Raw genomic sequence first — 13,141 nt, 5'->3', positions numbered from 1 at the left:
AATATAATTTAAAATTTCCAAGTACATATTATAGTTATATATTTTAAATTTAATTATCTTAATTTAAAATTACTTTAACTCGACGTATGTTGAAACCAAACTAAAAGTTGTAATTAATTTGAAATATGATTCATTACAAATTTACCGAGTCTATTTTCACACTGTGAATATAAATATAATAAATGGTCTTATATTTGAAAGGTATAACAATAATTTATTGGTTTGGTAATTGTGTGTTTACTTAGGTGTAACACATATTTATGATGTTAGAAATTTCACAGAGATAAGAATATTAGAAATAATTTTTTAATATATTTAATCTCTTCTCTTAAAAAAAAGAAAAGGAAAATTATACACCAAAATCCAAGGAAGCAAAATTATCGATCACAATATTTACAGAAACGTACAAAACCATAGCCTTCTTTAATACATATTTCTTATATACTGAATGTGAAATTGACTACATAATTACATGATAGAGCAGGCATTTGGGTTTTCATCACTGAACATTTGAATGTAGCGGTCATCCACGGTGGTTTCTGACATGTTGGCGGTGTCAGCCACCTTCCTGACCATATTAGGAGGTGCCTTCTTATCATAGGCTTGAGAAACATAAGGGTTAGCCACCATAGTGTACGGAATGTATGGCCAGAGCTCAACCTTCTTCTTAGTAGATTGAGCAGCCTTAAGAACTTTCTTTGCCTCAACATATCCTGTCACCGTTGCTTTCTGCTGCTTCAAGTCCACTTCCACCGATTTAGCTCCTATTCAGTTGTTAAGTTTTCCATTATCCAAACAAGTTCATGAAGTGAAGGAGATAATTAAGGTATGATCCTAGTTTTAGGGAAGAAGAAGTACCTTTAACACCAGAAAGAACATGCTTAACCTTCCGTGCACAGCCTTCACAGTCCATTCTGATTTTCAGAGCTACAGTTTGTATTTGCTTCTTCTTCTTCTTCTTTTTGGTACTGCTGAGTAAGTCAGAGAAGTATTCCAAAGTGCCTTGTACTCCCATCTTCTGATTTTCCTTGTGACACAGCTCAAGTTGATCTATGCTTACTCTTAATTATGTAAACTCTAGGATCTATATATATACAGTGATAATTAATTAGGTGGTATTGGTAAATAATAATGCAAACCTTTGTGAGTGGGTACGTGTATATATAGTCAATAATCACCCAATCTGGCTATGTCAAATAAGAAGAAAATCTATGGCTTAAGTTGAAGTTTATTATTAAGAAAGAGTGATTTAATGTGAGAGAAAATATTAAAAATAAAAGTAGTCGTTTTTCCTTTTTGTTTCATATGGTAGGATATATATGCCGTGAGAAACAATTTGTGACCAAGTGAACACTGTCATAACAAACAGAAAGGATACGAACTAATTAATTAAGTGAAGTGATTGATATTTATGAGGAGGCCACGGTACCTTAACTCCTTGTCTGTCCAAAATGATACTTTGATAATTTTTAATCTTTATAATTTAGAATTGTATATAACTTTTGATATGATGAATTTAAAAATAAATATTATACAAAAAATAAATTTAGAATTAAATAATATAAAAAATATTAAAAGTTGAAATGCAGTATAAAAAAGGTGGGTTGTAAATACATTATTACTCTTACGTTATTCATCATCCATGTGGAGTTATGAGGTATTTTTATATAAAGACAATTAAACAATCAATAATAGAGGTTGGCCTGTCCTAGTCAATAATAGATTATATTTTGTTGAAGGATTGTTGAGTTTCATCAATGGAGTGGAATTGTAGATCCACCTCTAAAAGGTTATCTCACGTTTAAATTAATAAAAATTTAGAAAAAATATAAAAAAAATATTTAATGAGTCCGATAAGATTAAGTGAGTATATTTATAAATTTTTGGATTTAGGTTGATATTCAAACTAAATATTGGTATTTGGATGACTCATCTGTTACAACATACATTAATTTTTTTTAAGAGAATCTAAACTATTATGATAGGTCATATTTTAGTGTTAATGTTCTTATCTTCAACTCTTTTAAAATAATATTATTATGGTCAATTATTATATTTGAGTTATTGTTTATTTTAAAGTTTACAATTTCTTTATAATTTTTTTTTTAAATCTTAAAGGTTATGTATTTAAATAAAAAAATGTATTTAAATTGTCTTTTGAACTCAACTGTTAAAGGTTATATACGAGAACAATTCATATATTTTGTATTTAAATTTATACTTACCGCTTAATAAATAAAAACTAAGTTTCAATTATTAACTAAAGAAGAATTGGATCTCAATTCAATGTTCATCCAGAAGGAGTAGTTGTAATAGCTAGATAGAGATTTTACTAATTGGATTGAAAAACTCTAAAACACCATGAAACTTATTTGGCACCTATGAGAAAAAAAGAGAAGAAAAATATAGTTTATATATATATATATATATATATATATATCAGCATAGTCATTGATATATAATAGTATATAAAAAGAAATAGAAATAAATTATGATTGTTAATAGAGTATATATAAAAATGTGGGGTATCAAAATATAATAATATACTTAGTTATTAAAATTATATATAGTATATATAAATATTAATATTCTTATTAAAATAGTGGTTTTAATTTTCTAAAAATTGTAATTACTAGCCGAAATCTATAAAAAAATTATAAATTTTGTGGATCTAATTTTTTATGTAATGGGTCTCATTCACAATCTTATATATATTTTTATAAATTTCAATGAATGATGAAAAATAGGTTAGAAAGAATGTGTGAAAGATTATATTTCTGTCCCTACTGCTGAACATAATAAATAGCCTATCATCTTCCAGACAATGAAGGTGCAATGTTTGTTGAGCACATAAATTAAAACATATCAGCCATAACATAAAAGTACAAAGCTGTTTTGCCTCCAGAATCAATATTTAGTTGTATTATAAATGCATCATACATAATATTTTAGAGGGACGTGAGTTGAATGCTTGGAGGACACGAAATTTGAAAGTAATTATTCCATTAGTAAAAGATATACTGCGATGTGGGGAAGATGAAATAGTGTCCTCCGTCATAAGTTTGAAAAAATCCACCTAATATTTTGTAACCATGCATGAATAATTGAGGGTTAAAGCTTTGATAGTTGCATGGCATCAGCAGCTGACACGTTGCAGAAAGATGTCACAATCACTTGCTTGTGGAGACCCCAGTCGTTGATTTGAAAGCCACGTGGCAGCATGGTGACAACAGAGCTTCATACTCTTCATGGATTGTCCCGTAGCAATTGTCCACCTGTCAAAGAATACACTTTGGTCTGAGGGGTATGCTAAAGAGGTGCTGTGGAGACATTAAAATTATGGAGAAAGAAAGGAACACAACGCATAAACAAAGGCACAACGAATTTGGGTTTGCTACACTGTGACACATGGCTTCAATAGCAAAAGTTCTAAGTATCCATGAAAATAAACTTGGTGATAAAGGAAATCTAAAATTGGTGAATAAGACAAAATTTGTATTTAATCTAATCCCGCAAGGCAGGGAAATGAATCACTTGAGTGGTGTGGTGTTGAACTCTAGAAGATACTTGAGTAAATGCAAATCGAATTTAAGGGTCCACGCCATTCATGTAATAGACTATTGGACCCTGTTATGATTTGACACAACCAGGGTACCTAAATTTATAAATTTTATCATTTTGTTTAGGTGTGTTTTTCAGCCGTATATGCATGCACTTCAAATTTTATCTTAACAACCACCAACACTTGGATTCAATATGGTGTAATAATTGACCGGTTGTGTACGAGTGATGATCTTTTTAGGTAAATAGTAGTACAATTCAACTCAATAAGTAGATAACACGACACATATTTTAAGGCAAAAGAAGCATGTACCAGAATATCAGTTGTTCTTTTTTATGATATCTTTTACAAGACAAGATCAAGTAAATAAATTAAGCTTACTTTGGGTTCTAATTATAAGAATAAGTTAAAATAAGGTGTATTTAATATAATATTGGGCTTGTGTCAAACCCACAAAAAATCTAGCTCCTAGAAATCCTTTCCAAAACCGCCCCTTAACCTAGTTTTTAGAAGATGTAGGCTAGTTTGGGATGTTCTCTACTTTGACCTACCTTCTAGAAGGTTTCTCACAAATGACACCCTTACCCCTCTCAATTTTGCTCCCTAAGTCACTTTCTCTTATATAAAGGGTGTCTTGCCTTATGTATTTTCACATTGAATTGAAAATAGAAAAAAAACTATGTCAGAGTGTTTAGTAAGTCTTGAGTGCTCTCTTTTTGGATCTTATCTTGGGTGTTGTGCACTTCAAGTGACAACTCTTCACCATTGATCATCTTGTGTTTAGTCAGTTTTGAGTGTTCTCTTTTTTTAGTCTCCCACCACTCCAAGTAGCGTGACCACCACCATCATCCATAAGCTTTCTCTAACTTTTCATCTCTTCTTTTATTTTCTTGTTGTAAGAATATTATGTGGCACCTCACGATTATTTATCTTATTAATTGATCAATTACCATAATTATCCTATTATATTATTGGTAATTACTTGATGGACGTAATTACTATTACCATAAATAATTAGGGTTTCCCCTTGGGTGTATTATAAATAGAGAATACCAGACAACTAAAGAGACACCCTCATATTCTAACATCACACGGCCGAAACTCATTCCCTAAAGGGATTTTCGAGCCTCTCATCTCTTTGTCTCTCTACTCACATAATTCCATTCTAAGCGATACACCCTAAAGGGGAACCCGATCAAGATCATGTCTTCGTCCCTCAGCCATACGATCACGGGTCTACCAGGTATTATTTAATCATCATTATTCTCGTTTCATTATATGATTGAGGAATCCTAATCCAACATGTGGTATCAGAGCGTTTATGTTGCTTAATCGATTCTTCTTTTGTTTTCCCTAAATTTGGAAGAAACGAAGATTTTGATTCAACCTATTGATTTTCGATGTTTTTATTTTGGTATATTATTGAACCACTTATTTTCGAAAATCCACCTTGATATCATAAAAATAAATTTGAATTTTTTCGAGATCCATAATTATTTTAAGATTTTGAAAATTAAAATTTAATATGAATGTTATGTGTTCTTCATAATTTTCGTGAGTATTCTCTTATTTGGAATGGAATTAATTTTGATTCTATGTTCATCATCATTATTTGTTGTTCGTATGAATTTTCAAAAATTAGGAATAAAGAATTTTCGGAAATTAATTATTCCCTTAATTAGGAAATTTCGAAAATAATATTTTTCCTTAATTCAAATTTTCGAAATACAATTGATTCCCTTAATTAGGAATGGATTTGATTTGATTGTGTTTTCCTAAAAAAATAAAAATAAAAATTGATATCTTAGTCTCCAAGTTTTTCCTTATTTAGGATAGTATATTCTTGCCTTATTAATTTTTGGGTATTATTATTATTATTACTATTTTCGAAAATAGCAGTCGTGTCAAACTTGGAAACATATCAATCTAATTAAAATTTTGAAGACCAAATCTAAAATCAAATCCTTAATATTCCGCTACTCACCTTATCGAGTTTACGAGTAACATATTTACGCGTTTTCTTTTATTTATCGAATTAAATATGGTAAATCTCATGATACCGTAATTATGTTTAAAAAAAATACTTATTTTGTTAAACTCTTAAAATATATATATATATATATATATATATATATATATATCTATATTAAGTTTGACAAAATTAAAATTAAAATTTTTGCTTAAACTTAATAACAGGAGTCTCCCTTCTGTCCAACGATGATGGGTTATGTCTTGTTATTTGAGTCTAATTAAGCACATTCACTTACTTGTGAGTACACTTAATTATTAAATATTCACATGACATTTGCCTAAAAACACAATTATTTCTATTCTGTCCAACGATGTTTGTTGCACTTGTGTTTTGCAAACTTAATATGTGCATAAGCTTAAATGTTCACTTCTGTCCAAAGATGATGTGTCACATTCTTATTGCACATACCTTACTTATAATTGTTCATTATGCTTAAATAATTGGTAATTAACCAAAGTGAAAGCTGATTATTTAAGTAGAACCTAATCTAGTCTATTATTTTAATGTTATAATAGATTTTATCACACCTTCATTATCATAATGGTTCTTACTTATGTCCGCTTTAGATCTAAGTTTCCCTATGTCACTCTAACTTTTTCCTTAGCCTAAGTATCTTAATTCGTCGTCTAACCAACCCCTAATATGGAAATTGAGACCTTGACTGGTGAAAATCAGTGAAGGTTTCCTAGTCCACTTCATTATGACTTCTCTTCCTTCTGCGTTTGAAGCCTTCAAAGTCAACTATAATACTCAGAAGGACAAATGGTCCATGAGTGAGTTGATTGCTATGACTGTTCAAGAAGAAGAGCGCCTAAAGCTGGAGAAACCAGATGTTGCTTACCTCGTGGCTACTGAATCAAAGAAGCGGAAGGGCAAATTCTATTGAAAAGGAATCTAATAAGGTCCCTAAAACTGATGCAAGTGCACCCTCCAGCTCTAACAAATCCACTAGCAAGTCCTACTGCAAGTTCTGCCGCAAGGTAGGATATAAGCAATCTAAGTGCTCAAGCTTTAAGGAGTGACTAGCTAAGAAAGGTAATCATCTAAATATGATAATTGAGTCCTTTAATTTAAATGTTCCAACTAATACTTGGTGGTTTGACTTTGGTTCTATGGTTCATGTGACCAATTCAATCCAGGGATTCCTTACAATCCGGAAGCTGGAAAGAAACCAAAGAACACTTAAGATGGGGAATGGACAAGAACTATTTGTCGAAGTTGTGGGAACCTTAGAATTACTTATGAAAACTGTAAAATGTATTAAACTTTTTGATACCTTATATATTCCCGAAATTACTCAGAATCTTGTATCAGGACCAAAGTTAGACATTGATGGTTTTTATGTTTCCCATGGTCATGACAAACTTACTATTTCTTTAAATTCTCAATTGTTTTGGTACTGGTTTTCTGGATAACGGTCTCTATAAGTTAGAACTAGATGATAGCTTCTCCAAATCTTTGTTATCATATAATATTAATGAGAACTTAACAAAGACCAAGAGAAAACGAGACTTAGAAACTTCATCCATGTTGTGGCATCAACGTTTAGGCCATATTTCACGAGATCGCTTATCTCGACTTGTGAAGGATGAAGTCTTACCATCTCTCGATTTCACTGATTTTGGAACATGTGTCAAATGCCTCAAAGGCAAAATGACATCCACGACTAAGAAAGGTGCCACTAGGAGATCAAAATTATTAGAACTTATTCATACTGACATTAGTGGCCCTTACAGCATCGTTCGAATAACAGGACATAATTCATTTATCACTTTTATAGATGATTATTCTCGTTACATGTACTTGTATCTCATTAAGGAAAAATCTGAATCACTTACAACTTTTAAAGATTATAAAACTGAAGTTGAAAAACAACTTGATCTTCAAATAAAAGTTGTGCGATCAGATAGAGGAGGTGAATACTATGGTAGACATACTGATTTGGGACAAGCCCCTGGTCCATTTTATGAGTTTTGTAAAAGCCAGGGGGATTGTGAACTAATACACCATGCCCGGTACTCCTCAACAAAATGGTGTTGCTGAAAGGAGAAACAAGACCCTAATGAACATGGTGCGTAGTATGTTAGCCAACTCCAATTTGCCCTTATTCCTCTGGACCGAGGCATTAAAAGTAGCAGTTCATATACTCAATAGAGTTCCTTCCAAATCTGTCCCTAAAACTCCTTATGAACTTTGGACTGGAAGAAAATCGAGTCTTAGATATATGAAAGTATGGGGCTGCCTTGCTGAAGCTAAAGTTTATAACCCTTTCTTAAAGAAGCTTGACATGAAAACAGTAACTTGTCACTTCATCGGGTATCCCGATCACTCAAAGGGTTATAGATTTTATTGTCCTTCCCATGTCACCCGCATTGTAGAAACCAAGCATGCTCATTTCCTAGAGGATTTCAAGATCAGTGGGAGCAGTGACAATCCTTACCTGGATTTACTAGAAGTACAAGAGGCGGGGGGAGATCTACATCGACTACTAATTTGCCTTTGATCACTCCTCTTGTACCCACTCCGCGCGTCACTGCACCACCTACTCCACGCTCAGAACCTGATGCTACTCTGAATCCATCCGAGAATGAAGACACCCTGAACGACAAACATCAGTACAATGCAGAACCCGCTAATCAGCTCAGGAGGTCATCTAGAACTAAAACTGCTACTAATTTTGATGATTATGTAACCTACCTGACTGAAGCAGAAATGGATGCCGGAAGGTATACTGATCCTACCTCTTATAATGAAGCCATTACTAGTGATCAGTCTTCTGAATGGAATAATGCCATGCTCGATGAGCTTGACTCCATGAAGAAAAACAATGTTTGGGATCTAGTAGAATTACCCAACGGAGTAAAACCCGTAGGATCTAAATGGGTGTTCAAAACCAAGCTAGATCAGAATGGAAACATTGAACGCTTCAAAACAAGATTGGTTGCAAAAGGGTTCACTCAGAAAGAGGGAATTGATTATCAAGAGACCTTTTCACCTGTCTCTCGAAAAGATTCCTTAAGGATCGTAATGGCCATCGTAGCTCACTTTGATCTAGAGCTACATCAGATGGACGTCAAGACCGCTTTCCTTAACGGCGACTTGTATGAAGACGTGTACATGCAACAACCAGAAGGTTTTAAACCTGAAGGTCAAGAACACCTAGTCTGCAAGCTGAAGAAATCCATTTACGAGCTGAAGCATGCCTCACGGTAGTTGTACATAAAGTTTGATGAAGTTATGAAGAAACAAGGTTTCCTTAAGAATCAAGTGGATCAATGCACCTACCTCAATATGAGTGGGAGCAACTTTACTATACTTGTCCTTTACGTAGATGACATTCTATTGACAAGTAATAGTATAGACATGTTGCATGAGTCAAAGCGCATACTTTCGCATAATTTTGACATGAAGGATCTCGGAGAGGCCGCTTATGTTATTGGCATCGAAATATACCGAGATAGAGCTAAGGGGATTTTGGGATTATCCCAAAGGGCCTACCTTGACCGTGTCCTCACTCGTTATAACATGCAACATTGCTCTCCTTCTGTGGCTCTAGTAATTAAGGGAGATGTTTTCGGTTCTTTTCAATGTCCGAAAACAAAGGCTGAAAAAGAGCAAATGGCGATGATACCTTATGCATTTGTAGTTGGAAGCATTATGTATGCTCAAGTCTGTACTCGTCCGGATATCGCGTACATTGCTGGAATGCTAGGCCGGTATCAATCTAATCCTAGTCTAGATCACTGGAAAGAAGCTAAGAAAGTACTTCGATATCTACAAGGCACAAAAGACTATAAGTTGACCTATAGGAGAAGTGACAGTTTAGAAGTGGTGGGTTATTCTGACTCTGATTTTGCAAAATGCAAAGATGACAAGAAATCCACTTCTGGGTATATCTTTATGTTAGCAGGCGGGCCTATCTCATGGAAGAGTCATAAGCAGCAATTAACAACAACCTCAACAATGATGGCAGAATATGTTGCAGTGTACAATGCAACTTGTCATGGAATGTTGTTGCGAAATCTTATCGCTGGACTCAAAGTCATTAACTCCATTTCCAGGCCATTGAAGCTTTATTTTGATAACTCAGCTGCCGTTAGTTTTTCGAACAATAACAGTTCGAGTGGCGCTGGATTATATCTTGATACAAAGTACTTGTTCGTACGTGAGCGAGTTGAGGAAAATAAGCTTTGTGTTGAGTATATTAGTACGAAAAATATGCTTGCGGATCCGATGACTAAAGGTCTCCCACCTAAAGTATTCGAAGAACATGTTTCGAAGATGGGATTATCTAAAGACCTTATTTAGCATATTTGTACTTACTTATGTTTAATAAAATTTCCTCATTTACCTTGATTTGTGTGTCCTTAAATATGTTTATGCATGCCTAAATATACATAGACACTAACTGTACAAATCAAAGTCTAAAGGGCTTACTTATCAATTGATCCTAAAATTTACTTAAGTTTTAAATTTGTATTGTAGTATGATTAATGAGGGTCTTGAGTTGAATACTGATTCAAAGGCTGTATTTCTCTGCTACAATTACAGTTTAGGACTAAAATGAGTATTGAAATCTGGCCAGACTTATCTAATGCTCATAATAAATAATCCTTTGGCCAAGTGGGAGAATGTAAGAATATTATGTGGCACCTCACGATTATTTATCTTATTAATTGATCAATTACCATAATTATCCTATTATATTATTGGTAATTACTTGATGGACGTAATTACTATTACCATAAATAATTAGGGTTTCCCCTTGGGTGTATAAATAGATATTACCAGACAACTAAAGAGACACCCTCATATTCTAACATCACACGGCCGAAACTCATTCCCTAAAGGGATTTTCGAGCCTCTCATCTCTTTGTCTCTCTACTCACATAATTCCATTCTAAGCGATACACCCTAAAGGGAAACCCGATCAAGATCATGTCTTCGTCCCTCGGCCATACGATCACGGGTCTACCAGGTATTATTTAATCATCTTTATTCTCGTTTCATTATATGATTGAGGAATCCTAATCCAACACTTGTACCATTTCCATTCCTTTTTATGTTCTTGTGTTCTTCCTCTCCTATTCGGTTTTCATCTTGTTTCTTTTCATTATATACTCTTTAATTTCACATCTCATCATCATCAATACCATATAATTGTATTTTCTCTTTACCTTCTATAAGAGAACATTCACATTTACTTAATCACTTGGTTAAATTTGTGTCCCGTGCCAATCTTCTCTGAATTTCTCACCGTATTCTTTTTAAATAAAAAAAACTCGTAAATAAAGTGAAAACCATAAATGTAGAATCCTAAAATCAACTTACATCAAATAATTAGAGACTTAAAGCATTAACAAACACGATATATTATTTATACGTTTGATTAATATTGTGTGGCTTCTGTCGTGCATTGATAACTAATTGGATGGGCTTAAAGTAGTGAGGTCTAGATAATTTAAATAGTAATAATAAAATAATGAAAGTTTAGTTTTTAATTTGTTTAGTTATAAAATACTTTTACAATACTTAAATATGATATTAAACTTTAGTATAAAACTACTTTTAAAATTTGTTATTTATTACTTTTATGATATTTTAAAAATATTATGTTATTTATATATGTTTTTATAGGAACCATAAATAACATAGTTCCTTTTTTTTTATATTACGGAGATGTCTTCATCTTCTAACTATTAAATATGGTTATTTAGGGGACTAGATGGACGATGTATCTATAAAAGATATTTTGGTGTCGAATCACCATAAGATATGCATAAAAAATGAATATATTTGAATATGATATACATGTATAATGCTAATTTATTTACAAAGTTTTATGGGTTTTATTTGGGTGAACATGTATTATTAGTGATTTCTATAAACTCGTGGGTTTCAGTCACACATTTTTCGACTACAGTCTTCTAAATAATTTATCAGGTAAAAATTCAATCACTATTGATTAGAAGAGCAATTTTCCCAATTCATCATCGATTAGCATGTGTGTTTAGTTTTTTTTTTTTAAAGAAAACTTTCACATTTACTTAACAACATTATATATAATAACTTTTACATAAATTACAAATTTTATTTTACTTCATTTTATTGAACTCATTTCTTACTCTGTTATGATATTACTTTGCATTTATTTTTACCGATTAAATTACCATTAAACTAAAAATAATAACGAAACAGTTCTTGAGTTTAATAATCAGGCCAATTTTAAAACATAGAAGAATGAGTTCGGTGTATCCATAGCTTAAACCATTCACACTCCAATTTTCATCCCAAAGCCAAGACAGGAACATTATCATCCCACCAGTTTGTGATTACTCAAATTTATATAAAAGTCAAATAAGGAAATTACTCTTCTCCTAAGTGGCAAGCTGAAGAGAGCAACAAATTCATTTGTTCTGCGGAGTAACTCATTTATATATTCTTAAGTTTAAGGTTGAAGAGAACAACAAATTTAAAGCATAGTTGATAATGACCAAGACAGCATAGTTGATAATGACCAAGACAAAAACACGGAAGAACAAAAATATAAATAGGAGAATTAAAAGTTATGATTTAATTTAATCATAAATTAAAAATATAAATAAAAACAATTAGTCAAACTAATTTAAATTATTAATTTTATCATTCAGATTTCATTTGATGAACCACCCAAATCTATCTATCCATTTTTTTACAAACAATAATAAACAATGCCAGAATTTAAACCTAATACCATACATATTTGAAGGGTAGAGATATATTAGAAGGGTATTTCTCTTTGCACACTTGCATTTTTTTCCTATACTCTATTATTTTTTAAATACTCAAATTATTCTTGATAGTTTTGGGTGGATCCAGAAGAAAGAGTGTTCGGTAAGTAAAATGTGTGTATGGAAGACAAAAAAATAATTCCAAAAAGTCTAGAACACATTTTTTTTATTTTTAAAATAACAAATTTGAAATTTATAACACTACAATAAAAACATCAAATAGAAATTATTTTTTAGATTCTAACATAATTAGTTGAAATAGTAACTAAATTAGAGACCATTTTAGAAGGTAAAAACAAAATTGGTTTCTAAATTAATTTCTATTATTATTAAATAGTTTTTAAATTGGTATCTAATTAGCGACCAAAGTTTTAACTACCAATTATTTAGTTTCTAAATTTGGTCTCTAAAACCTTGCTAATTAGATACCAATTTAGAAACTATTTAACAATAATAAAAACTAATTTAGAAACCAATTTTTTTAAAATATGATCCATGAAAATTATTCCAAAATGGCAGATTGTTCTTTCCAGTAACAGATTACGAACTTTCATTTCTGGAAACATGTTATAAACGTTGTGTTTTGGTTCTTAAAATCTTTCATTAATTTTGTTAATTCACATGTTATTGGGGTGCAATTAGAAATATATAGTGGTGCAACAAGAAACACCCACCCATATTAGAATAACTTATCCTTCTAGCAACTCTCCCACTTATGAAGAGAAAGAATTAAAATTTTAAACTAAAACATTGCAAAATGTAGCTAAGGGATGGGTC

General features: G+C 31.8%; 1 protein-coding gene and 1 long non-coding RNA gene across 2 annotated transcripts; one reads left to right on the top strand and one right to left on the bottom strand.

Annotated features, from left to right (window-relative positions):
• Positions 1 to 362: 362 nt before the first annotated feature.
• Positions 363 to 1,464, bottom strand: LOC137821337 (heavy metal-associated isoprenylated plant protein 24). Its single transcript, XM_068625885.1, has 2 exons — positions 859 to 1,464; positions 363 to 764 (listed from the first exon to the last, which is right to left on the bottom strand). The coding sequence occupies exons 1-2, from the start codon at positions 1,013 to 1,015 to the stop codon at positions 469 to 471; spliced, it is 453 nt and encodes a 150-aa protein (XP_068481986.1). The 5' UTR covers positions 1,016 to 1,464; the 3' UTR covers positions 363 to 468.
• Positions 1,465 to 4,213: 2,749 nt separating this feature from the next.
• Positions 4,214 to 7,004, top strand: LOC137821758 (uncharacterized). Its single transcript, XR_011082876.1, has 3 exons — positions 4,214 to 4,805; positions 6,323 to 6,629; positions 6,734 to 7,004. It is a non-coding gene; the product is annotated as an uncharacterized lncRNA (long non-coding RNA).
• Positions 7,005 to 13,141: the final 6,137 nt, after the last annotated feature.

This window comes from Phaseolus vulgaris, chromosome 9 (assembly GCF_000499845.2).
Source record: "Phaseolus vulgaris cultivar G19833 chromosome 9, P. vulgaris v2.0, whole genome shotgun sequence".
Classification (NCBI taxonomy): Eukaryota; Viridiplantae; Streptophyta; class Magnoliopsida; order Fabales; family Fabaceae; genus Phaseolus; species Phaseolus vulgaris.
The sequence above is the reverse complement of the archived record's forward strand: the minus strand, read 5'-3'. Positions and strand labels throughout refer to the sequence as shown.